At 53.7% G+C, this 24,757-nt stretch overlaps 1 protein-coding gene, 1 long non-coding RNA gene and 1 pseudogene across 4 annotated transcripts in view; 2 read left to right on the top strand and 1 right to left on the bottom strand.

Moving 5' to 3' along the window:
• The window catches only part of Fbxo31 (F-box protein 31), a 31,241-nt gene extending 12,880 nt beyond the window's left edge, over positions 1 to 18,361 (top strand). Inside the window, exons 2-10 of one of the 3 annotated variants that reach the window (NM_001414926.1) lie at positions 712 to 783; positions 2,535 to 2,621; positions 6,579 to 6,655; positions 7,056 to 7,223; positions 8,424 to 8,498; positions 11,834 to 11,943; positions 12,561 to 12,714; positions 13,487 to 13,833; positions 15,062 to 18,361. In NM_001414926.1, the coding sequence (NP_001401855.1) occupies positions 712 to 783; positions 2,535 to 2,621; positions 6,579 to 6,655; positions 7,056 to 7,223; positions 8,424 to 8,498; positions 11,834 to 11,943; positions 12,561 to 12,714; positions 13,487 to 13,833; positions 15,062 to 15,284 (1,313 nt within the window). In that variant the 3' untranslated portion in view covers positions 15,285 to 18,361. The remainder of the gene's footprint in view (positions 1 to 711; positions 784 to 2,534; positions 2,622 to 6,578; positions 6,656 to 7,055; positions 7,224 to 8,423; positions 8,499 to 11,833; positions 11,944 to 12,560; positions 12,715 to 13,486; positions 13,834 to 15,061) is intronic. The other 2 variants (NM_001044259.3, XM_087595046.1) reach the window with 2 other exon arrangements.
• Positions 18,362 to 19,214: 853 nt separating this feature from the next.
• LOC120098740 (U4 spliceosomal RNA) lies at positions 19,215 to 19,297 on the top strand (annotated as a pseudogene).
• A 988-nt stretch (positions 19,298 to 20,285) lies between these two features.
• LOC120098534 (uncharacterized) lies at positions 20,286 to 24,745 on the bottom strand. Its single transcript, XR_015643646.1, has 3 exons — positions 24,632 to 24,745; positions 23,939 to 24,140; positions 20,286 to 20,710 (listed from the first exon to the last, which is right to left on the bottom strand). It is a non-coding gene; the product is annotated as an uncharacterized LOC120098534 (long non-coding RNA).
• Positions 24,746 to 24,757: the final 12 nt, after the last annotated feature.

Here is a 24,757-nt window from a genome sequence, read left to right as displayed (position 1 = left end):
GACGAAGATTCCCTTCTGCAGAAGTGTTTGTAGGTAGCACTTGGCTTTTATTCCTAAGTCAAAGAAAGATCCTACCTCTCACTCTGAGTGGTCAGAGCTCGGCCTCACCCTCTCACACCATTGGCTAACTTAAAGGGACATCTATTAGCAGAACACCCTTCCCTGGCCCTTCTGCAGCCTTGGCTCTGCTTTGATCAAAGTGCAGACTGGGGAGGGATTTCTGCCAGATACCTCTTTACAGAGTTCCCTGAAGATGGGACGACCTTTGTAACCCCCTGACAGAAAGGACAGTGCATTCCACTTGCACTTCCCTCAGTGGGACGAGGGACATTGGGGGCTGCTCTCCAGAGTCTGTGGTAAGGACAGGTCCAGCCATACTAGGTATTAAGTAGGCCTCTGGCCATCTGGGACCTAACACCAGTGTCGCAGACCTCATAAAGGTGTGAATGGGCACCGTCTCCAGAGTTCCGAGTCCTCATCTCATTGTACAGTTAGGTTGCTGGACCACAGCAGAGCGCACGGGAGCGGTGGGCGGCCCTCACTGAAGCCCAGTAGGGGCATCATTTGTGAGCCAGCGGAGAGGTCACACAGTGGAGGCAGACTCCTACTGATGAGGGTGTGTCAGCCCGGCGAGTCCCCCACCTGTCACAGTCGTCATCTCTGCTGCTTTGTGACTTCTTGGTTGTACATCTAGTGTGTTTCTTGTTGCAGAGTATGGCGTTTGTGAGAACCTGCGGAAGCTGGAGATCACAGGCGTGTCTTGCCGGGACGTCTATGCCAAGCGTGAGTCCGTCCTCTGTCTTCTGCACCCTTGCCTTAGTACCAGGGCTCAGCAGGTGGCAGCAGCCATGACTGTCGGTGAGGCTGATGCTTGCTGCTGTCCTGGACACACTCCTTTCAAGTTCATTCTTTAAAGTTTGTTTGTTTGTTTGTCTTTTTAATTTAATATATGAGTATCTGCAAGTACACCTGTGTGCCAGAAGAGGGCATCGGGTCCCATTACAAGATGGGTGTGAGCCACCATGTGGTTGCTGGGAATTGAACTCAGGACCTCTGGAAGAGCAGTCAGTGCTCTTAACCACTGAGCCATCTCTCCAGCTCCTTTTAAGTTCATAATGGTTAAAGGCATCCAGGGCCTGCATTTCTATTTAACCTCTGTTTTACTTGGGTGCTGCCGGGGATTCGGTGCTAGGCAAATGCTCTCTTTGTGACCCACATCCCAGCCCATATATTCTGTTGTAACATATATGACAATTGTGTGAATCTGTGGGACACAACAACCTCAGTACACGTACACAACGTACACTGACCAGGTCAGGGTGAACGGCGTATCCATTACCCCAAACATTTATATCCTGCTGGGAGCATTTGCGGTTCTGTGTCAGTGTGAACAGTTGTCTGCTGTGCTGTAACTCCTGCCCACTGGCAGCCGGCCCCTGTTACAGAGACGAGCTGAGAGTGTGGGCTGGGTAGGAACACGCCCACCTTCTGGAGTTGAGCTGGGCCTGCAGGAATGGAGAAGTTGGTTGAATTCTCCCATCAGCTCCCTCAGTTCACAGAGTGGCTGCCTCTGCTTACCCTCCCCATCCTTCTGCAGTTCCCATTCCCTCTTCTGTGATCGTCAACCCTGGTCTTGGTTCCCGTTAGCTCCTTCACTTCCCAGAGTCTTGTCCTCCAAGCACTCAGAATCCTTGTCCCTGTTAGCCTCTCTCCAGAACCTGTGGGGCTCATATTGTCCCACCCTGTGGTCAGGTGGCTGCCTGACCCTTGTCATTACAAGCCAACAGCACAGCTTGCCCCTTAGGAGCGCCAGCAGCCTCGTCCTCACAGGGACATAGCTGTGGACATTGGCCAGGTGTCCTGCGACAGCTCACGGAGTACACACGGATAGTGCACCTCCGTCCTGTGGGAGAACCGCCCTGGTTACAGTGCCTGGGGACGGTGTCGTGTGGTAGAGGCAGACCGGTGAGGGCAGTGGAGTTCTGTGTTTGGCTCTGTGACTGCTGCGGCTGCAGAACCTGCTTCTTAGCACCTGGGTGTTTGTTTTGCATTGGCCAGAGCATACCTCAGTGGTGAGTCTCGTTGAAGTATGGGAGCTGAGATTTTGAAAGTCTGCAAACACTCTTAAACCTGGGACTGATGGCCGAGGAGAGTCAGCCTTAGTCCCTGAACAGGTGGGTGAGCCGGCCAATCTGAAGTCAGCAGTGACAGCTGTGATGCCTTAAAATAGACATCATGAGGCCGTGGCTCTGGAGGGACAGAACCCTGCAGGACCCTAGGGGCCTGTCAGCCACACTGCCTTCCTACTTCTGGATCCCAGCGAGCTGTGACAAGGGAATGAGGGAGCCCCAGCGGCCACCTGAGTTTATGGCTGCAGTAAACAGGGAGACTTGCCCCACAGTGTGCTCTGCAGCCACCTTGGTCAGTCCGGCGCAGGCTGACCCCAGAAGTAGGAGGAGGACAAGGACAGCGGGTCACATGGCAACCGCTCACACGTGAGGGGACCCTCAGCCTTTCCTGCTGTGTCCATTCAGGTATAAACCCTCGTGTGAAGTCAGGACGCTTCATGAAAATTCTTCCTGATTACGAACACATGGAGTACAGAGATGTGTACACCTGCCGTACGTACCTCACGCCCTGCGCCATGGCTGCTGCTGTCGCTGCATGGGCGAGCGTGCGCAAGCTCGCTTCCCAGCCCTGGGAGGTGCTGTCCCCAGCCTTTTCTTTACTCTGCTGCAGCTGTGGTGGTCGTGCTGAGTGGTAGCCTAGGCTCTCTGTGTGTGGGCTGCGTTTCCACAGTAGCTTCTAGGATCTTGGGCAACACTGTAGAAGTTAGGCCTGGCTCTTTCTGCCCCCCAGCCCCATGCTCCCAGAAATAAGACCCAGACTCAAAGTATATTTTCAAATACCTTGGCATAGAGCTAGGCTTTTCTGTGACTAGAATCATAACTTAGGGTAACCCATTTATTTTGATCTGTGTTCTGTCATGAGGCCGGTTACCTGTGCTCAGGTACTGCGTGTCTGTCTCTTCACATCTTCCAGGACAAATCTCCTCAGCCTGGCTCTATCCCAGAATCCTTTCTGCCTCCCGGATGTTCCAGTTTTATTTCCCGCCTAAGCCTTAGGCCGTAGGGTTTTTGATTGACAGGTGATGCATCCATACATCACCTGCAAGGTGCTCTCTCTCTCACCACAGCGCATTTGCTGTAAAAGTCAGGTAGAGCAGAGAGCAGAAGGCCGTGCAGAGGCCTCTAAGGCTCCTCCATTTAAAAGGACACGTGACTGGGTTCAGTGCCACGTGCCTGTCAGCCTAGCACTCAAGAGGCTGAGGCAGGAGGATTGCTGTGAGTTCTGGGATAGCTTGAGGAATAGAGTAGAACTACCGTCAAAAACAAAAAAAGATCTACCCCCCCCCAAGAAAAGACCCCCAGAAGAAATGTAAACCAATCTCTACATTTGCCAGTTCATTATGTGAGCGCACAGAAAATTCCTGTGTGGTGTGCCGTGCCTCCCCTCCCCATCCCCCTGTCAGATGAGGGGTGGATGACCACGCTGCACTCACTTGGTTACCTGAACTGACTCCATCCAGTCATGTCCCCTCCAGGTTCCGATTGTGGCGTGTGTGCACACAAACAAGTAAAAAAATAATGGAGTTTTAAAAAGCCACCTGCCTTCCCTCTCTGACAGTGAGAGGCTTTCTTTGATGCCGTGAGGATGGGAGAGAGGATTTCAGCTGTTAAGAAAGATCAGAGCTGGAATGGCCTTGCCTGCCGTCCCAGCTCTTGGTGGAGGCAGGAGAATTGCGTTCAAGGCCGGCTTTGGCTATATCGTAAGTGTGAGACGAGTCCTGTTTCCCACAACCCCCAAACAAACAAGTTGTGAGTGACCTTTTCCTATCTGTCCAACAAAAGCAATGACAAACTCGTGACATTTCCCAGAGCGCTGTCAAGGTCTGGACACCAGGTTTCAGCTCCCCATGGGGACAGTCCCAGCTTTGTGACATGTTGCCTTTGTCTGGTGTGCTCCAGGGCGGTGTGTGGGCACTCTGAGTAACTGCTAACACGCACCTTTGCTTACACTGGCTGGCACACAGATGGACTGACTGCCAAGGTCATGACAGGGTACGGGAAGACCCGGGCATGGCTTGAGCTTGGGAGTGCTGGTGGTTTGCAGAGTGGAGCACTTCCTACACGGTGTTGGGCAGGGTTTCTAGAACACCGTGTCCTGGGCGCAGCAGCTCTCCCTTCTGAGCAGAGAGCAGCAGGTCCTGCCAGCCCCATGAACAATGGGCCCCACGCAGGGCCACACGGGATTCTTCTGGAACTGCCTGGACACCCAGCCCTCTCAGGGGTCTGTGAAGATCGTAGAGCCTTCTCCCTCATTACTGGGAGGTGTGCCGAGTGCCTGGATTTTCAGCCTCCTGTTTGGCGGGCCCTGTTACTTGTCAGTGGCAGGGTGGCAGTGGCTGTCCAGCCAAGGTTTGAGTACATTTGAGTCACGAAGCACGTGGTAGGGGCATCCCTGGTGGTGAGCCTCTGGTAGCCCATGGCGTGCCAGAAAAGAAGAAAACAAGGCCCACACCTGACCTTTGCCCTCTCACCTCTGGCTTCCAGGCACATCACAGCATCTGGGCTTTCAGTGAGCTCTCTCACCAGCCTGCCACAGGAAGGCTTTGGGACCTGGCCCTACCTGGGTTCTCATCACACACAGGGGCTGCTGCCTGAGGTGGGACTTGTGCGTACAGGCCTATGGGCCCCAGACCTCTGAGCTGGATGGGTTGAAAAGAACTGAGACGTGCCCTGAGGTTAGGAGTGTCCCAGGCAGACTCAGGGTAGGACAGGTCTGTGGAATGGCGGTGTAATAGAGTATTCAGGGACACCTCTATCTTTGGATGGAGCTGTTGTCTGTCCTTCCTTGTGGTCACTTGGGGTGACTGTGGGTGTCAGATGATGCTCCAGAGGTCTGAGGCAGGGGCCGGACGGAGGACAGGGAGGGACTCGGTAATGGGACGTGATGGCCCCGGAGATCCCTGGGCTGCCCATTGGAGTGTGGTGGGAATCCCCTACAGAGCTCCAGACCCTCCCCTCCCCCAAGGAGCCACTAACACTGCCGCCTGCAGACGCTCAGGGTGAGCTCTCTGTGCACCACGGACTGCTGGCTGCCACTCAGTGACTAGGACAAGGCAGGACTATTGGTTACATTTTTCCTTTGGACAGGAGGGAAGCGTGGGGCCACTCCCAGGCTCGCCCAGGGTCTGCAGAGAGACCTGAAGACAGCTCACTCAGTTCTTTTTTTTTTTTTTAAACGTGAGCACACTGTAACCATCTTCAGACACACCAGAAAGAGGGCACTGGATTTCATTACAGATGGCTGTGAGCCACCATGTGGTTACTGGGAATTGAACTCAGGACCTCTGGAAGAGCAGTCAGTGCTCTTAGCCACTGAGCCATCCCTCCAGCCCAACTCATGTCTTTTCCATCACGGGTGGGAGCCGTGTTTTGGAGTTGTGCTGGTTTTCTGAATATTGCTGAACTGGCCTTGTTCCGGGTGAGCCCGGGCTGACACTCTGGACAGCACAGGACTTGCCCTGGGAGGCAGGTTGGTTCAGTGGACTTTGTAGGCTATAGACTGACTGCTGGGAGAAGCGGCTTGTTTCTTGTCTGGGTGTCTAGCTCTCTCACTGGTGTGAGCTGAAGGGAGGGGGCTGGCTTCTTCCTCCCAGGGTTTATGGGTAACTTAATGCCTCACCAGATGGAGTCGTCCACTACAGGTCATCCCTCTTCCCGAAACACTCAGTCACTAATGTTTGTGATTGCAGTTTTTTTTTTTTTCCTCAAATGATTCTGAGATGGGTGATTTCGCCAGTGTTTCTCTTTTACATTATTTTTCAACCGGAATTGCTGGCATTAAGAAGCTGTGGTCCCTGAGGTCAGTGCACCTACAGTGTGTGTGTGTGTCCTTGTAGTTCTTTGGAAACGGCTGGTGGCATCACAGGCTAAACCAGCTCCACACTTACTGGAGCTGTGAGAAAGTGACTGGTGTCTGATGCATTCAGAGTAAGATGTCCACATTAGCGTTCCTTGCACCTGGCCCTCCCCTACGCTGTCGTCTGTGTGAGTTCTGTGCGTGTCCCCGAGCTGCTTGTCAGTAGCTCAGGTGTGAGCATCAGTCACGGCTGTTTCACTGTGTCTAAAAGTCTGAGAGCCTGTGCCTGAGCCGGTGACCCACGCCTTGTCTTTAGAACCCCTGTGATGGTCTTTGGCTGGACCTGGGGGTGATGGTGGCAGTTCTTTAAGGGTCTCCAAAGGCTGTGCTGTCCTTCTGCCTGAATCCCACGCCTAGGCCTCTGGTCCCTATCCCTCTGTGGTCCTGCCTCGTTAACCTGAGTGTGAGCTGTGCTCAGCCCCTGTCTGTGACCCCACGGCCTTCAGGAGCACCCTGCTTCACCTATCTGCCACTCTGTAAACAGAAACAGTGGCCGTGGTGACAGGCACAGGCTGGACTGTCAGGCTCATGGTGGAAGTGTTTCCTCTGCCCCAGGAGCATGCTGGGTAACTGTGTCCCTCCTCTCCCAACAGTGCTTCACCGGTACAGACACATTTTGGGGCTGTGGCAGCCAGATATTGGGCCGTATGGAGGATTGCTGAACGTCGTGGTGAGTGGGAACCTCACGGTGGTTCTTTTTTTTTTTTTTTTTCTTTTTCTTTTTTTTTGGAGCTGGGGACCGAACCCAGGGCCTTGCGCTTGCTAGGCAAGTGCTCTACCACTGAGCTAAATACCCAACCCCTCGAGGTGGTTCTTATGTAGGAAGGAAGTGCCCACAGTGGAGACAGGGTTTCCTTTCAGGGCCAGATATTACTTTCCAAGTGAACAGAGATTTATTGTAAGCAGGCTTCTGGGCTTCTGTCTGTGCCCCTGGTCTGTTTAAGAGCCACGGGGCCCTCAGCTCCTGTATGAAGAAGCTGCAGGCTCATGTGTGAGGACACAGGCTTTGATGTACACTTGTTGACTGAGAGAGCACCCTTCCTGACCTGACAGCTGTCTCCCTGCTGCAGGTGGATGGACTCTTCATCATCGGGTGGATGTACCTGCCTCCTCATGACCCCCACGTTGGCGACCCCATGCGATTCAAGCCCCTATTTAGGATCCATCTGATGGAGAGGAAGTCGGCCACGGTGGAGTGTATGTACGGCCACAAAGGGCCCCACAATGGCCATATCCAGGTAGAGGAAAGCTGGGTCGCTGTGGCGTGACGTGCATGTGTGGTGAAGGGCTGCCTCCCTTTGGCTGTCACAGCCCTAGTGCCATCCTGCTGGGTGCCAGGCACCGTCAGCAGCAGCCTGTCACAGCTCTCCCATGATCCTGTGGCTGCAGGCTGTGGGTTGTCCAGCTCAGTGGGGTGGAGGAAGGGTCTTCCCCACACTGTGTGAGGCTGTGTGAAAATGGGGTTTGCCAGAGCCCACGGGAACATTGTCTCTGTCTCTGTCTCTGTCTCTCTGTCTCTCTGTCTCTCTCTCTCTCTCTGTCTCTCTGTCTCTCTGTCTCTCTCTCTCTCTCTCGGAGCTTTGCTGCTCTCCCCTCAGGGTAGCTTCTTTCCTTCCCGTTGGCTGGACAGGTTTGGGGATCAAATTCACATCTTCAGGCTTGGTTGATTGTGACAAGTGCCTCAACCTTCCAAGCCATCTTACTGGCCCCTTAAAAAATTTATTGGGGTTGGGGATTTAGCTCAGTGGTAGAGCGCTTGCCTAGCAAGCGCAAGGCCCTGGGTTTAGTCCCCAGCTCCAAAAAAAAGAAAAAAGAAAAAAAAATTTATTTGGGCGGGCAGGTGTGCGTGCCCCCACCTGTGAGGGTGCCTGTGGGCGAGCATTCACTGTGTGAGCATGCTTGCTTGAAGATGCAGGTGTGCATGTATTCACCTGTGTCTGGATACTTGCGGGTTTGTGTGTGCATCCACGTGGAGGTGGGGCCAGCCTCAGGTGTTCTTTGTTACCCATGATCCTCTTGTGTCCTGAGTTGGGGTCTCTTGCTGTGACCTGGGCTGGCCAGTTAGGCTAGGCTGGCCAGTGAGCCGTAGGAATCTGCCCATCTTTACTTCCCCAGCTCTGAGATCACAAGCCTGCGTCCCCACACTACCACTCAGGTCCTTACAGGTCACCACAAGCATGTCAGTGCTGTCAACACTGAGGCCGAGTTCTGTATCCCAGCCCTCCTTTTATTTTGAGGCAGTTCACTGGGTTGCCTAGCCTGGCCTGGAGTTCACCCTCTTACTCAGGCAGAACCTGGGGTGTCCTGGGAGGCTCACCAGGTAGCTGGAATTGCAGGCCTGCACCACCAGACTGGGCACGTTTGGGTCTCAGTGGGTTTGGTGGACACTGGGACTCATTGTTCCTTCTGGTCCTTTTCCCTCCATGGTCATACTGAAGATTGTGAAGAGGGATGAGTTCTCCACCAAGTGTAACCAGACAGATCACCACAGGATGTCTGGTGGGAGGCAGGAGGTGAGTCCCGGAGTCTGGGAGGGAGGATGGGGAAAGACATTTGCGTGACTGGTTGTCTTTTCTTATGGGCACCGGCCTGGCCTCCTGTGAGGGCCCAGCGTTTGGAGTCGCTGCACTGTCTCCCCAACTCTGTCTCTGCAGTGTGCCTGCCGTCCACCTTACAGAAACGTCCACCACTTAAGTTCTCCGACCAGGCTGACGTTGTGCACTGTGCTTTCCCGCACTGTCCGCTGGGGGCCTTCCCACTCCAACTTCGGGAAGCTGCTTCTCCATGTGCAGTCAGGGGCCTCTGAGGGGTGTTCAGAGCTGCTCTCTTCACTCAGGGGACCTGGTGGCCTGGGTGGCCTAGAAAGGACAGGACAGCACAGTGGATGAGGGTGTGCTGAGCCTCCGGCCATTTGCACAAGTACGTTGCCTTTGAGGTCTGATTTGTGAGCATCTGAAGAAGAACTTGGAATTGTCGAGTGTGGGTGTCTGTGGGAGCTGCGTATGATGGCCCCATTGTAGCGACGTTCTCAGTTTCCAGGGCCTGTAGAGAGACCCACAGGAGTGTCCTGGTGAACAACGCTTGCACTGGCAGAGTCCCGGCTCTGACACTGCCGTTTAACTTAGGTTTCCTGCAGTCTCCACTTGGTGCCCTGTGAGGTTCTCATGGCTTTCCTTCGTGGCCCTCGGCTGTTAGACCTCAGACGGAGGCCCTGGGCTCAGTTTCCGGAGATGCCTGGTGTGATAGAGGATTCTTCCTGGCTGTCGGGCTTTGACACGAAGCATGCTCCTGGCTGAAATGAGGAGCGGGTACTTCATGGGGACTGGGTGTCTGCTTAGGAGTAAGTTGGGGGGAGAGGAAGCACAGCCCTGTCCTCACCACTGGCCGTCTCCCAGGGTTGTAGGGAGTGCATGATGGTGGTTGCCCAGTGCCAGGCACAGTGTGTCCCCTGGATGGACATGAAAGTCACTCCTGAGCTGGGTTCCAGGCCAGGATGCTGTCCTCATGTAGCTGGGACTCGCCCTGGTGATTACAATGCTTCAGACCTTGACTCTGAGGGGTCTGCTGGAGACTTCCTAATGACATACCCGCCCCCAGGGCAGCCTCCCGGTGATGTTAGCTCCAGTTAGCTTGGCGGCGTGATGCTGAAGTCTTCCTTTCTCCCTCTCAATTGGTTTCATTTCACCTGTTACCTATTTGAGTCTTATAAAAATATGTTCTTTTAAAATAAAAACATGCTCTTGTGTTCTTCCACAAGAACAGCCACTGTTGGGAAAGGTCTAATTTTGAGGGTGGGGTGGAGTTCACTAGGCCGGCTTGGCTGCTGTCCTGGAGCTGACTGTGTAGATCAGGCTGGACCCCAGGACAGATGATATGCCTGCCTCTGCCTTTTTAAAATTGTGTGTGTGCATGTGTGTGTGTGTGCGCGTGTGTTTGCATGCGTCCATACGTGTGTGTGTGTGTGTGTGTGTGTGTGTGTGTGTGTGTGTTTGTGTGAGTATTTGTCAGAGGAGTCCAATCACCTGGAGCTGGAGTTACGGTCATTGTGAGCTGCTAGATGTGGATGCTGGGAATGGAACTCAGGTCATCTGAAGAGCAGTACTCTTAGCCACTGAACCATCTTGTTAGCATGAGGGGTTTATAAGTAGAGCCTAATTTTATTTTATTTATTTTTAAAGATTTATTTTAAAGATTATATATGTGTGTGTGTATATATGTATGTGTGTGAGCCATATATATGTGTGTGTGTATATGTGTGTGTGTGTGTATATATATATATATATATGTATATATATATATATATATACATACATACACACACACACACTCTGTCACACACCAGAAGAGGACATCTGATCCCATTACAGATGGTTGTGAGCCACCACGTGGTTGCTGGGATTTGAACTCAGGACCTTTAGAAGAGCAGTCAGTGCTCTTAACCACTGAGCCATCTCTCCAGCCCCTGGAGCCTAATTTTAAAACAAAAAAACATTTTTCTTTTGGGTCACTCTGTGTTTTATAAAGCCTCATCTCCAGTTTGCAGACTGCCTTCCCTTCCCCCTTTAAGCAGAGGTGTGGTGGTCTCCTGTTAGTGCCTTGACTCCTCCCCTCAGTATTGGGGTAGAAAAGATTTTGCTTCATGGTCATGTCTGTGGGCTGTGTGTGTTGTGTGAGTAAGGGATGGCTCTGTTGGTTGGAGACTCTCTTCAGTCAGGGCTTGGGCACCCTTGCTGAAAGTGGGCCGGGTCTTGGTTTTGTCCGTCTTATGGCTCCAGGGACCCACCCGCTGGTCCTCCCGTCGTGGCTGTCTGACCGCGTCTGGTTGGTAGAGAGAGCTCGTGGCGTCTTCCCATTTCACCCGTACGTCTGGACTCTGCATTCCAGCATGGGCTCTCCTCCATGTGGTGTGTGGTGAGCGTGTGTGTGAGGCGTTGGACCTCCATGTCAGTTTGCAGAGGATCTTTGTCTTTACGGAGTGGAGCACTCATGTGGTTGTAGCCCTTCATGCCCTTTCTTGAGCCAGCGCCGGTCATTCTGTGGCTCGCACAGTAGTGGGCCCTGTACACACTGTGTTCTCAGGCTCCTGGAAACAGAAATCTGCAAGATTTTGTGTCCCGTTCTGCTCTGCACTCTCTCTGGCTTCCTTTGGGCCCCCACAATGGCTCCTGGGTTCCTGATCAGTAGATTAACCTGTTCTCCATGATCAGAGGCTGTCCAGAGTGAGCAGGACTTTGAGGACATGACAGCATAGGACACATGAGTTACTGTGTCTCACATATGCAGCGTTCACGAAGGCCCTTCCTCTATATATATTCCTTGAATGGGCTCAGCAGGCTTCGTAAGTGCTGTGGGAAAGGAGGATCCACCCATCTGTCAGGCTAGGTCCCACTATGTTCCTCATTGGCAGCCCCAGACATTGGCCCCACTGGCTGGGTTGGCCCCACTGGCTGGGTTGGCCCCACTGGCTAGGTTGGCAGGGCCCTGCTGTGCCTGAGCTCTTCCAGGTACCTGAGGTCTCCTAGGCTGTGCAGGGTGGAGCTGGATCAGTGTGGATCACTGCTTCCCACATGGGCATAGCAAGGCCAACTTGCTGCAGCCTGGGACAGAGGTTCTGGCCCTGGCCTTGCCTGACAGAAGCCCTCTTGGGAGTCTGAGGCTGTGCGCCCTGGTGGGGGGACTGGTTTTTCCCAGCTGGGCCGCCCTCAGACCCAAACCCCAAGGGCTCACAGCTCCTGCTCACGCCTGCCCACCCGGAAGCTCGTTCAGCTTGGAAGTGTTTGTCTGTTCAGCGCCGCACAGCAACCTCTGCCCTTCATCTTGGTGACTCCCATGCCCTTGTTCTCTGAAGGAGTTTCGGACGTGGCTGAGGGAGGAGTGGGGCCGCACGCTGGAAGACATCTTCCACGAGCACATGCAGGAGCTGATTCTGATGAAGTTCATCTACACCAGTCAGTACGAGTGAGTGCCAAGTGGTCACCTCACTGTAGCTGTGAGTACAGCCCCTCTCTGTGGGAGAGTGACGCCTGGCTATGGGACCATGCTGTCCCCATTCTCCGGGTGATGTGAACTATGAATACAGTTTTCCCCTCTCTGGGTACCATGAACACAGTTGTGCCCCTTTTTTGGATGCCGTTCTTCCTTTCCTGTGTGGGTACTGTGGACTTAGTCCCCCCTTTCTGAAAGTGTGGGTTTTGTGGGTGTGGGTCCCCTTTGTGGGTGCTGTGTGCACAGCCCCATCTCTCACCCCTGCTGTGGTAGTTGTCTTGTGGTAGTTGTCACCCAGCACAGCCATCAAGTGGCCAGTGTGTGCTGAAGCCAAGTGTCCCTCTTCTTAGCCTCTGGCTTCATGCCTAGCCGTGCCCCCTCAGTGCCATGGGAACGGGCTCTGTTTCTGAGGGTCATGCTGAGCCGTGCTGCGCTCATGGGCTTGCCCTCCTAGGCCCTGGGGATGCACATGGGTGTGGGAGGGCTGTGCCCAAGGTCTGGGGCAAGCGGTTTAGCCAAGTCCTGCTCAGCCATGGAAGATGCCTGTGCAGCCAGGTTGAGCCCCTTGCTGCTTCTGCCTCCCCGCACAGCAACTGCCTGACCTACCGGCGGATCTACCTCCCTCCCAGCCACCCCGATGACCTCATCAAGCCTGGCCTCTTTAAGGGCACCTACGGCAGCCATGGGCTGGAAATCGTGATGCTTAGCTTCCACGGCTCTCGTGCCAGGGGCACCAAGATCACGGTGAGCCATCCCAGTCCCTCGGTGGCCACCCGGTGGGTGGGCAGGCATGAGTCCACCGTGCTCCAAAGGCACAGGCTTCAGCGGATAGCCACCCTGTCCTGCTGGGCGTGCTGGTTTTTAGGCCCTCTCCAGCGCCGATATCCCAGACTTCCTAGATTCTGCTGAGCTGCGGATGGGTTAAGGGGCCCAAGGCTGGCAAACGCCCTTGTGCAGTGTCTCATGGTGTGGCTACTGTTGCGGGCTGGGCTGGGCTCGAGCCTCAGATAAAGCCCCTCTTCCGAGCTCTGGGTATCTGGCTACACAGGTGGCTGCTCCTTGCCAAGGCCTCTTTGCCACCATATTCCCATCACTGAGTTCTGAGAGGAGGGTCTTAGGTCTCTGTCGGGGCTTCACGTCCCTCTGCTCTGGGAGAGCCTCCACACGCAATGCTGGTAGGATCCAGATCAGGATCTCAGCTGTGTGGCGGCCGCACAGCCCCTAGCCCCTCCCTTGGGGTTTTAGCACCCCACCAGCACGGGCTGAGCATCCGGGCTGCTAACAGCCAGGCCCTGGGAGGCCCACATACTTCACAAATGGGGGCCTCTAGGCACAGGAGCACCTGTGTGCGCCTGCGCTCCAGCCGGCCGCCCCTGTCACTCACTGGCCAGTCCTGGGAGCTGGAGAGAGTCTTCAGACTCTCGTGTCTTGTGAGATGCTGCTACCTGAGCATGCTCCACGGGGGCCTCTGTGGTCTCCCGGCCCTCCTGACTCTTGCCAAATGCCCTTTCCACAGGGCGACCCCAACATCCCCGCGGGGCAGCAGACTGTGGAGATTGACCTGCAGCGCCGCATCCAGCTGCCAGACGTGGAGAACCTCCGAAACTTCAATGAGCTCTCCAGGATCGTCCTGGAGGTCCGGGAGCAGGTGCGGCAGGAGCAGGAGGCTGGCGAGGGCCCCGCTCCACACCGGGAGCCTGCAGTCAAGGACCCTGAAGGGCCACCTGCTAAGGCCAGCAAAGAGGCCGGCCCTGGAGCTGAGGCCGCTGAGCAGTCATCCACGTCTGGGCAGGGACAGCCGTTTGTGCTTCCTGCGGGTGTCAGCTCGAGGAATGAGGATTACCCCCGCACCTGCCGGTTATGGTGAGGACCCTGGGGGCGGGGACCAGCTCTAAGCCAGCACAGTTTCCAGCACTCCCAGGAGGGTGGAGGGATCCCTGGAGGGAGGAGGGCGCATGCATGGCCTGGTTTCAGGGCGGCCGGCAGGTCACAGAGCTGTTACCCTAACCCACTGGGCCACCTCACTGCCTCAAGGTCTGTTTTGGGCTCATGGTTTCAGCTCTTTGTGGTGGTGGTGGGGGCTGGACTGTGCTCCTGCCTTAAGTGTGCGGCAGATGCAGCTAACACGTGAGAGGCTGTCCCCAGTGAATGCCTTCCTGCTGCACAGCCCCACCTGCCAAGGGCTCCGGTCTTCCAGAGCAGTACCAGCAGCATTCGAACCCTGAGCCTGTGGGTGGGGCGGGGCACACACCATTGCAGACCAAACACAACACCCGGTCCTAGATGGACCTACAGTGGGATTTCCAGGAGTTCCAGGACACTGGCCACTTCAGGTGGCGCAGATGGCAAAGCTTCGGCAGATAACTCACCTGGTTAGCCAGGTGAGAGAGAGAGACAAGGAAACTGCCCTACAGATGTGGCAAGTAAGGGGAGCAGGGGAGGGTTCCAGTGCTACAGTGTGCCTGGGTGTCCCGTGGGTGGCGTCACTGTACACATCTCACACTGGTGGGTTTGGTTCATGGGGCTGCTGAGGGAGAGGTGCCATCTGCCTCCCCTGTCCACCCCTGCATGTGGAGGGCAACCAGACATACGGAGCGCCAGCTCATGCCCTTTTGACCTTCGCCTCTTTAGCCCTGGCCACTGCCTTCAGCCTATGTTGGCCATTCCCTTTGACATTCAGGCTGTCCTGCATAGATGAATACGTGACTGGGTGCAGGGAGGGTCCTGGGAGTGTCCCTGGTGGGCCTGCCTGTCACGCCTACCTCAGTTGCCACAATTATCTTCTCGGCCACAGATAGGCAACCCTTGGGCTCTGTGCACAGACTACCTAAGTGGCTCAGGGCCCTGACCTGTGTCCAGGGCTCCCGTGTGCTTGTTAGCGAATTCAGTCAGGAACTTGGAGCCTAACCCTGACCCTGTAAGGTGAGGCCCTCCTGGGGTGCTGCCTACCTGCGAATTGCTGTGGTGTGGCTGGGAGCTATAGAAATGGCTGCGTGCACTGTGGATGTGTGCACTGCGTATTCCCTGTACGGTGTGGGCTTGCACTGTCTGTCTGGGCCCCTTCTGATGGCGCTCTCTCTCTTCTCTGTAGTTTCTATGGCACAGGCCTCATCGCTGGCCATGGCTTTACGAGCCCCGAGCGTACCCCCGGCGTCTTCGTCCTGTTCGATGAGGACCGCTTTGGGTTTCTCTGGCTGGAACTGAAGTCCTTCAGTCTGTACAGCCGAGTCCAGGCCACCTTCCAGAACGCCGACGCACCATCGCCACAGGCCTTCGATGAGATGCTCAGGAACATCCAGTCTCTCACCTCCTGACCTCCTCGTGGGCGGGCGGAGAGGCCGCGCCGGCGCCCGGGTGGGGGAAGCATGCACTTTAGAAATGAACGCACACCTCCTCACCGGGGTCCTGGTCGCCCTGAGACGCCCTTGTATAGTGTGTAACATACTCTTGTACATTTGATTTGTTGGTAGCTATGAAGGTGAACGTGAAGCACTGTGGGAAAATAAACGGAGTTGAGCAAGGATGAATCTGAATGGTTGGTGCCTGTGGCACAGAGAATCAAACGGATGCGTGGGATGGTGGCGTCGGGCTCAGGGACCCTGATGGGTTTCCATCTCCTCACTGGCTTGCTTAGATTTTACGAGGGCATTCGACCATGACCTGGTTCTGGTTGCTAGGGGCCACCAAGGACTGCAAGGGAGTCTCTACTCTGGCCCCTAGTGGTCTCTGGGCCACACCTCCGCTAGCAGTAGAGCCAGGCTGTGAGGCCAGCTACTTGCTTGTCCCCAGCAGCCACATGCTCTCCCTTGGTCCTCTCTCTGTGTTTATCTGGAGGGCCTGCCCTGCTGGACACCATGTTCCTGATGCTTTTCTTTCATAGCTGTGCTGGTGCCTTCCACAGTGTTGACGGTGTCAGCGGAGGACGCTGTGAAGCCCTTCGGAGGTGAATGAGAGACAGTCCTGTAGACGGTTGCACTTCTGTGTGCATTATTAATTCAGAGCATTACTGACTGAGGGCTTACCTGTTCGCAGACCCTGAGGGCTGGGCCATGCTAGCATCTGTGTTTGGGAAACCTGAGCCCAGCATTAGTGTCTTCTAAGGGCAGAGGCTAAGAGCTCAGACCTTTCGGAGTGTCTGCCAGCGCTTCCAGTGTTAGCAGGCTTCTAGGCTGCCCTTTCCCTATGGCTGTTCATCCTCTGTGGCTTCGGCAAGCCCTGGTTTTAAGAACTCATCCTACTGGTGAGGGACCTTAGGAAGATGACAGGCATGTGAGGATGGCTATATTCTGATAGCTGGAAGGGCTGGTAGACTCAGGAAAGGTGGTGTGGTGTAGGAAGCTTTAGGATTTGTCAGGAGCTGTATGTAACAGACCTGCTGTGAGCTGCCAGGACAGGTCCTGACTTCTAGTTTCTTTTGTAGAATTGGGCTCCAGGCCTTGTGTTACTTCCCCTGTTAGTCAGGAGAGGCTTTGGACAGTGGTGAGTGTGACTGAAGCCACAGGGCCAGTGGAGTCCAGGCAGTTGGGCACGCAGGTGGCTCTCGTCAGGTGTCACTGGGGAAAAGCAAAAGTATGTGTTACTCAGAAGCGGAGCCTTGCTTTGGGGAGGCTCCATCTAGTTCAGGGTTTTCTTAAGTGTCCTCGGCCGCTGCCAGTTAAGTCAGGGCAGTCACTCCGTATTAGCCAAACACACACCGGCTTTCCTAAACACGGGGCCCGTTTGCCGCAGGTTGATGAGGGCCAACATCGCCGTTGGATGTAGTGCGGCCTCGTGTAGAGAACAGCTAGGTCCTGTTACTCCACTGAGGCAAGTGGACGTCATTGTCCCTGGGCCTCACCAGGTCAGCACCGTTGGTTGGTCCTCATTTTGCTCCTCAGGCTGCATAGCTAGCCCATGGATTTTTGGAGAGAAGGCGCCTTGTGGCTTTGCACACTCGGCCTGCCCTGTGTGCGGAGATGGTGTGGGTAAGGTCAGAGGCAAGCCTCAGGAAGTTTCTAGCGGGGACTGAATTCTTTTGAGTGATCGCTGATGTCTGTTTATGTCCTGATTTGTTTAGGCCTGGCCGCGTCAGGCCATTGGCTGCTGTTACCCAGACCTCAGACATCAACGGTCTGTCAGTGGTGGGAGAGCTGGACTCCATGTCTTGGTCCCGACTCACCTTGTGTCCCTTAGAGATCAGCTGTCTGGCTCCTTGTGTTGTGAGTTCAGACTCTGGGCCGTTCCCACTGCACATTTCTTATATTTCCCCTTGGGACCTCCCTGTCCCCGCATGTCTACCTGGGGGCTTGGCAGTGGCTTCTGTCCAGATGCTGTACCAGTCAGGCCCCCCTCACATCATGTGGTGGTACACTCGCCTGTTAGCCTTCTTCCTCCACTGAGAACTTGGAGCTGAGCATGCTGTGGCCTGGCCAGCTGGGACTCCTACCCCAGCCCTCCAGCGGTTCTCTCTGCCCGGCTCGCTGTGAATGGTGTACCGCCTTTGTGTATGTTCACCTTTCGGTACCTGTGGCCATTAGTGGCGCGGACCTATCCCGCTCAGCTGTCAGGACTTCGTGAACCCCAGGACAGCTACACTTCCTAGTTTGGGACTGTCTTTTTCTCAAGACAGTGGGGTGCAGACAGCACCAAGCACTTGGCCTGTAATGGGATGCTGGGCGGAACAGCTGCCTGTGCAGCACCCCTTGCGCTGCTCCCCGCCTTTGTCCTGACGGGGAAGTGTCCTGTGTAACCCTCACCTGGTCCACCTCCCCAGGTCACCATCTCCCATTGGCTGTGGAAGACCAAGTCTGGTTCTGGGGGAGAGTGGACTAGCTCCCTGGAGAAACTGTAAATGGGGTGGGAGTAGGGCACGGTTTAGAACTCTGTGAGGCACTGGCGGTCGCAGCCCCCGGCCTAGCTCCCAAGAAGGGTTTAATGCTGGGGTAGTGACACTGAAGGAACCTGCTGGGTGCTTCTCTGTGGCTGGATCCTCCGTTTGCACGGAGACCAGCACGAAGTGACAAGATGTGCTCTTCTAACCTGTTTCTTGTGCTCGGGAGCCTGTTGGGAGAATGGGGTTTGTCTGGAGCATGCCCTCCCACCCCCCAACTCTGGACAGAGGGTGGCTCTTTTTTTTTTTTTTTTTTTTTTTGGTTCTTTTTTTCGGAGCTGGGGACCGAACCCAGGGCCTTGCGCTTCCTAGGCAAACGCTCTACCACTGAGCTAAATCCCCAACCCCTTAAGAGGGTGGCTCTTAGAAGCTCTCTCAGGTCAGCTCTGCTTTGCCCAAGGGTCAGGGAAGGACCCTGGAACTGTAGCTGCTGTTTGCCTGGTGCCTGACGTCACCTGTGTCTCTCGCCAGGACGTGTGTGGTTCTCCTTTCAGTTCTCAGTAAACCTGTTTTTGAAGCCTTGTTGTTGGTTTGTTTCTCTGATGTTCTTAAGATGAAGATAGGGTCCCCAGCATGCGTGGCTGGGGCTGTGTGTCTCACACACACACACGCGCGCACACACACATACACACATACACACACCACACATATACACACATACATATACATATACACATACACACATACATGTACACATATACACACATACATACCACACACACTACACACATACATACCACACACACTACACACACACACATACACACACATACACACCACACACTACACACACATATACACACATACACACACATACACACATATACACACACACCACACACACAAACACATCACACACACATACCACATCCACACACCCACACACCCATACACCACACATACCACACCCACACACCCACACACCACACATATACACACCACACACACCACACATACTACACCCACACATCTACACACCACACATACACACACCACACATACCACACCCACACACCACACATACACACATACATACATGTACATACACATACACATATACACACATACATATACACACACATACACTACACACCACATACTACACACACACACACACACACACACACACACACACACACACACCCCACATACACCCCTAACATGTTATATGTATGTTTGCTTGCACGTGTGCATCATATACATATGCCCAGTGCCTGGAGAATTCAAAAGATGTCAGATTCCCTGGCACTGGAGTTCCAGATGCACCCAAATTCGGGTCCTTTGCAAGAGCTGCCATACTCTTAGCTGCAGAGCTAATCTCTCCATTCCTTGTATGATCCAAAGAGAACCTTCAGCTTTTCCCAGTGTGGATGAGAGCTTTGCGCAGTTGCAGTATCGTAGCCAATGAAGTTTATCCAAGGCACTATTATTGCTAATTGAAAACTTTTCCCAAATGTTGAGGAGGGATCAAGGTGACTCCTTAGTGCCCAAGAAAGTGTTGGCTTGTGTCCTTGTCCCCATCCAGCACCCCCGAGAGACAATGGCAATGTGTTGGAGGGCAATTGTGCAGCTATAGGACAGAAATGGGTGTGCGTTCTGCCAGGTGTCCACAGCAAAGGTGGCAGATTTGAGAACTCGGATGTCTATCTGGGGGTCTCAGCGAAGCCCAGAGGGCCCCAGTCCAGCTACAGTGAGGGCACAGGCAAGCGGGGCCAATGTGCACGAATCAGTGTTGCACCATGGGATGCTGGAAGAGGTACAGTATTATGTTTATGTAAAACGTAAGAATAGAAGAGCTATACTTGATCAATGCACACATAAGCTTCTTGCTTTGCAAGCAGGAGACTCTTAAGTTCAGATCCCTGGCACTCAAGTGCCGGTAATGCCAGGACTGGGGAGGCAATAGCAGGGTCGGTCCCAGGGGCCTTCTGGTGAGTGAGTCAGCTCAACAAGATAAGTGACTTAAGTAATGCGGAAGGGTCAGGAAGGCGGCTCAGTGGATAGGGGGGCTGGTGCAGTCAGAGACCTGAGTTCTGATTCCTGGAATCCATCTTAAAACCCAGATGCCATGGTTTGAGTCGAATCCCGGCATTGCATCTGATGGGAGAATCGGCCGGAAGCTCACGTGTGCAGTGGAAAGGAAGAACCTACTCAGCCAAGGTGCCTGCTGTCTGACCATCTGACCCTTTAACCATGTGTCAGTTGTGACACGTACAAAGTAGTCTTCAAAATCTTTTTTTTTTTTTTTTTTTTTTTAAAAAGTGGAGAGCAGGCTGGAGAGATGGCTCAGCGGTTAAGAGCACCAACTGTTCTTCCAGAGGTCCTGAGTTCAATTCCCAGCAACCACATGGTGGCTCACAACCATCTGTAATGGGATCCGATGTCCTCTTCTGGTGTGTCTGAAGAGAGCAGCAGTGTACTCATATTAATAAAATAATATTTATAATACTATTACAAATAATAATATTTATTAATAATATTATTAAATAAAAAAAGTGGGGAGCAATTGAAGAAGACAGTGTCAACCTCAGGCCTCCACAAACGTGTATAGCCATGCATGCATACATCACAGGGACACACACACACACACACACACACACACACACACACACACACAGATGCAGCACATAAAACTTAAAAAGCATGCAGTTAACGCTGAGGCTTTGAGGCCGCCATTGGGCTTCTGCCCTCCCCCAGGGTGGCCAGCGGCGCATTGGCTTCCTGTCAGATTGAGACACTGGGGTCCAGAGGGGGAAGGTGTGTCTGCTGATGGACTGATGTGTCTCCACACAGGTCTCTGAGACAGTTTCATTTTCACATGGTTGGGGGCAGCACCAGGCAGATGAGTACTTCTGAGGTGCAGCTCCAGGCCTGAAATATTTTAAAGCAAAATATCAGGGGGTCCCACTAGATTTTTCCCTTTCCTTTCTGAACTTGGGCTTTTTTTTTTTTTTTTCGTCCCATGGGAAACAGCAGCCAGCCAGCCATGAGGGCGGGGTGAATGCTTTCTGGAGCTGAGATTACAGATGGGGCCTGGTGGAAGGGTCATGATCTGTCACCTGGCCCCAATGTAGCCTCCAGTCTCCAAGTCTTGTCAAGCTGACCACCCAACCATTCCTTTTAAAGAGGTTGTGGTGTGACCTCTAGTGGGTACTCAGGGTTACTGCAGCCCACAATTCCTTCATAAACGCTCTTCCAATAGGGAAGATCTCTTGTCTTGTCCTGCTTCTCCTTGATCTGGAAAGTGAAGGTACAACCTGTGGCTTAGCTGTCACCTCCTGCCCGGTAACTCGGTGTGTCTGTCTGCAGTCCTCCAAGCAGTGGGCTCCTGGAAGTTGCTCTGGCCAGGGGAGAGGCCCCCCTGCAGCCCCATCCTTGGTAGAGGAAACCCCTTTAACAATGCGGGGTGTGGATATAGGTAGAAGAGGAGGCAGAATCCCAGGGGATGAGTCATTTGCCCAAGGCCATAGAGATAGAGACACTTAGAAAAAGACAAGTCAAACCAGACATTTTTGGATAGTAAGATTATCTGCATGCTCGTGAGTACTTTTGTTTTAAAGACAGGGTTTTTTGTTTTTTGTATTTGTTTTTCTGTGTAACAACCCCAACTGTCTTGGTACTCATTCTGTAGACCAGGCTAGTCTTGAACTCTCAGAGAGCCACCTGCCTCTGCCTTCCAAGTGCTAGGATTAAAGTGGTGGGCCCCCACATCCAGCCAGACTCCTTACTTTCTTGCTGCTGCCTTTTGAGTGCAGCATTGTGCAACCACTTCTGCCCTGCTAGAAATGGCTTTATTTACAGGCGGTGCTGGGGATTGAACCCAGGATCTTGAATATACTGGGCAACTGTTTTGGCACTCATTGAGGTATTGTTTCCAGTGGCTGCATGGGACTTTTTGGGTTGAGGACCACTTAAGCCCCACAGTGGGGACAGAATGATGTCACCCTTCCAGATTTTCTAAACTGACCCACGGTTCACTCCTTTCCCCCTTCCAGAGTGTTCCGCCTGTGCACACAGTAGGGAGCTCAGACCATTTCTCAACTTGTTTCCATACTGTCTCTTTCAAGACTCTTTTCAAATGCTTCTTTTCACATACATCCCATACTCATCACACACACACACACACACACACACACACACAAACAAACATCCCACACACTCACACATACACACATCACTCACATCACACACATATACACACATCACACATATCATATACACATCACAAACATACACACATCTCATCACACACATATCACACATATATACACATCACGCACACATATCACAAGTACACATCACACATGCATCACACACATGTCACACACACATCACACACATCACAAACATATCATACATCACACACACATCACAAACATATCATACATCACACACACATCACAAACACACACATGTCTCACACATCACAAATATCACACATACCATACGTGACACACACATCACACAAACACACCCATCACACATATCACACATACATGACACATGCATCACACAAGCACACACAAACACACACATCACATATCATACATGACACACACATCACACACATGCACACATCACACACATATGCATATCATACATATCACACAAACACACAGCACACACAACACACACGTATCACACACATCATACATTATGCACACGCACACGCACATGCACACATGAGAGAAAGAGAGACTGAGTATCTCTAACTAGATGAGGCTGGCTTGAAGCCCCTGCTCCTGCTGCTTCAGGCTCTCAAGTGTTGGGATTACAAGCTGGGGGTACTACAGCTGCACACCCTACAAGAATCTCATAGTGGGGTTGGGGATTTAGCTCAGTGGTAGAGCGCTTGCCTAGCAAGTGCAAGGCCCTGGGTTCGGTCCCCAGCTCTGGAAAAAAAAAAAAAAAAAAGAATCTCATAGTACATTGCTGTTTTCCGTCTGCGTTTTATACTTCAAACTTGGGCTGCTCACATAGAGCCAGCCATCCATGGGGGTCATTTCCCTGTTGAGACTATGTGTCTGCCCATGCTGGGGCTCCCCCACCCCTCAGCACCTGTCAGTCACACTCCTGCATGGCTGGCTGGCTGGCTAGTGCTCGTCTCTCTCCTGCTACTAGATCTTGGATTGTTTGCGGTTGGGCGCCTTGTGAGTAGTTCTACACACCCTGGCATATCTTGTGTGTGGATGGGGTCTTTAGAGTACAGAGAGACGCCGTGTGTGTGTGTGTGTGTGTGTGTGTGTGTGTGTGTGTGTGTGTGTGTGTGTGTGTGTGTGCTGGGCCTTTAGAACCTGCCCGGGGCTGGCGAGACGACTCACTGGGTAGGAGAACTGGCTGCTCTTCCAGAGGACTTGGGTTTTGTTTCCAGAGCCCATGCGACAGCTCACAACCATCTTACAACTCCAGTCACAGGGGCTCCGGAGCCCTCTTCTGGCACTGTGGGTGCTGTACAGATGTTCTGCACAAACCCAGCATGCAGGCAAACACGTGTACTCATAAACACGCAAACCCAGCCCTGCTTAGGCTTGACAGTGGCTGCCCCGTCTTGCTTTCCCCCCTGCGCAGGATGAAGAGTATGCTGGAAGCCCCTCATTGTCCCGGGGCATATCTACCCTAGCCATCCATCCTTACAGGCCACAGTGATGCCCACTCCTTAATGGCCAGGGTGGCCTCTTTCTGTCTGCACGCCGGGATGCTGGCCATGCACAACAAGATGTGCAAGGTCTCTGCACTGTCCCTGCAGAAAATGCCAGGGGAGAAACGTGGGAGGGAGAAAGGACACGAGCAGCCGTCTGGGGAGGGGACACCTGGGCTGGAGACTGGGGACGAGTCCATCTGGGCCAGTGGCTGGCCAGAGCTGGTTATTGCCCTGCCATTCTGCAGAGAATGTACCCAGTAACCTGGTCACAAACTCGGTCCCTCAGATGGGTCCCTGGCTGGACTTCCTGAGTGCTGAGAGCTCACGTACCTGACTACAAGTCTCTGTCCCCCAGTGTCACCTGAAGAGGTGACTGTGGAAAGAAATGCTGAAAGTACATGAGTCCGGCACTGCCAAACCCTGGCTTAGCTGGTATCATCTTGTCATCTGAAACTCACCTTGCCTTGCTCAGTCTGCTTAGTACAGCCTGTTCTGTGGACCCAAGTAGTGAAGCCTACGGGTGGCTGGTGACGGCAGGGCATTATGGGTGGAGGGCACAGGTGGCTTAATAAAGGAAGCACATGGCACTGTGGAGCAGCAAGGAGCATCGTGTCAGGGAAGGAGGCTGACTCGCAGAGTGGATGGAGTCTGTCAGTGTGTCTGTTTGGACAAGGACACACAGGCCCACATTAAGTACTGCCCCAGAGGCCGTGATAAGGACTGTGGTTCTCTGAGTGTCACAGAAGCTCCTGAAGGGACCAAGGATATACTTGGGCTGCCTTGCTAAGAATGGCCTACAGGGCGTTGAAACAGCTGCTGTGAGGGTTGAAGATGTGGGTTCCTGGGTGTCTAGGTACGGATGAGGAGCTAGGGAGGGTCAGAGGTGGGGCGGAGCTGAGAGAACAGTTGGGTGTTGGGTCTGACTCCATTTGCCTGTGCACCAGTGAGGCTGATGCAACCGCTGCCTGGGGCCCACCGGTCTAAACTCTGTGGCTAAACTCTGGAGCCTGCTGCATGGAGCTGCTGGGTCACTCTGGACACCAGGTCGGGACAGCTGCTGCATACACTGGGATCCTGCGCTTCCTGGGCCATTTGAAGACAACCACTCAGGAAGTTACCACAGAGCTTCCCACACCCTGAGCCCGGTGGACCTCGTTTCTGTCCATGTCTGCAGCTCCTGGGCCTATGCTACCCTTCTGGAGCCAGCAGGGGACAAGGGCTGCCTGAGAGGGATGGCTGTCCCACCATCACCGTGGAGCTTCTGTTCCCAGCATTCC

The sequence above is a fragment of the Rattus norvegicus genome, chromosome 19 (genome assembly GCF_021556685.1).
Source record: "Rattus norvegicus strain SHRSP/BbbUtx chromosome 19, alternate assembly SHRSP_T2T, whole genome shotgun sequence".
Taxonomy (NCBI): Eukaryota; Metazoa; Chordata; class Mammalia; order Rodentia; family Muridae; genus Rattus; species Rattus norvegicus.
Note: the sequence above shows the minus strand (reverse complement) of the source record. Positions and strands in the feature narration are given on the sequence as shown.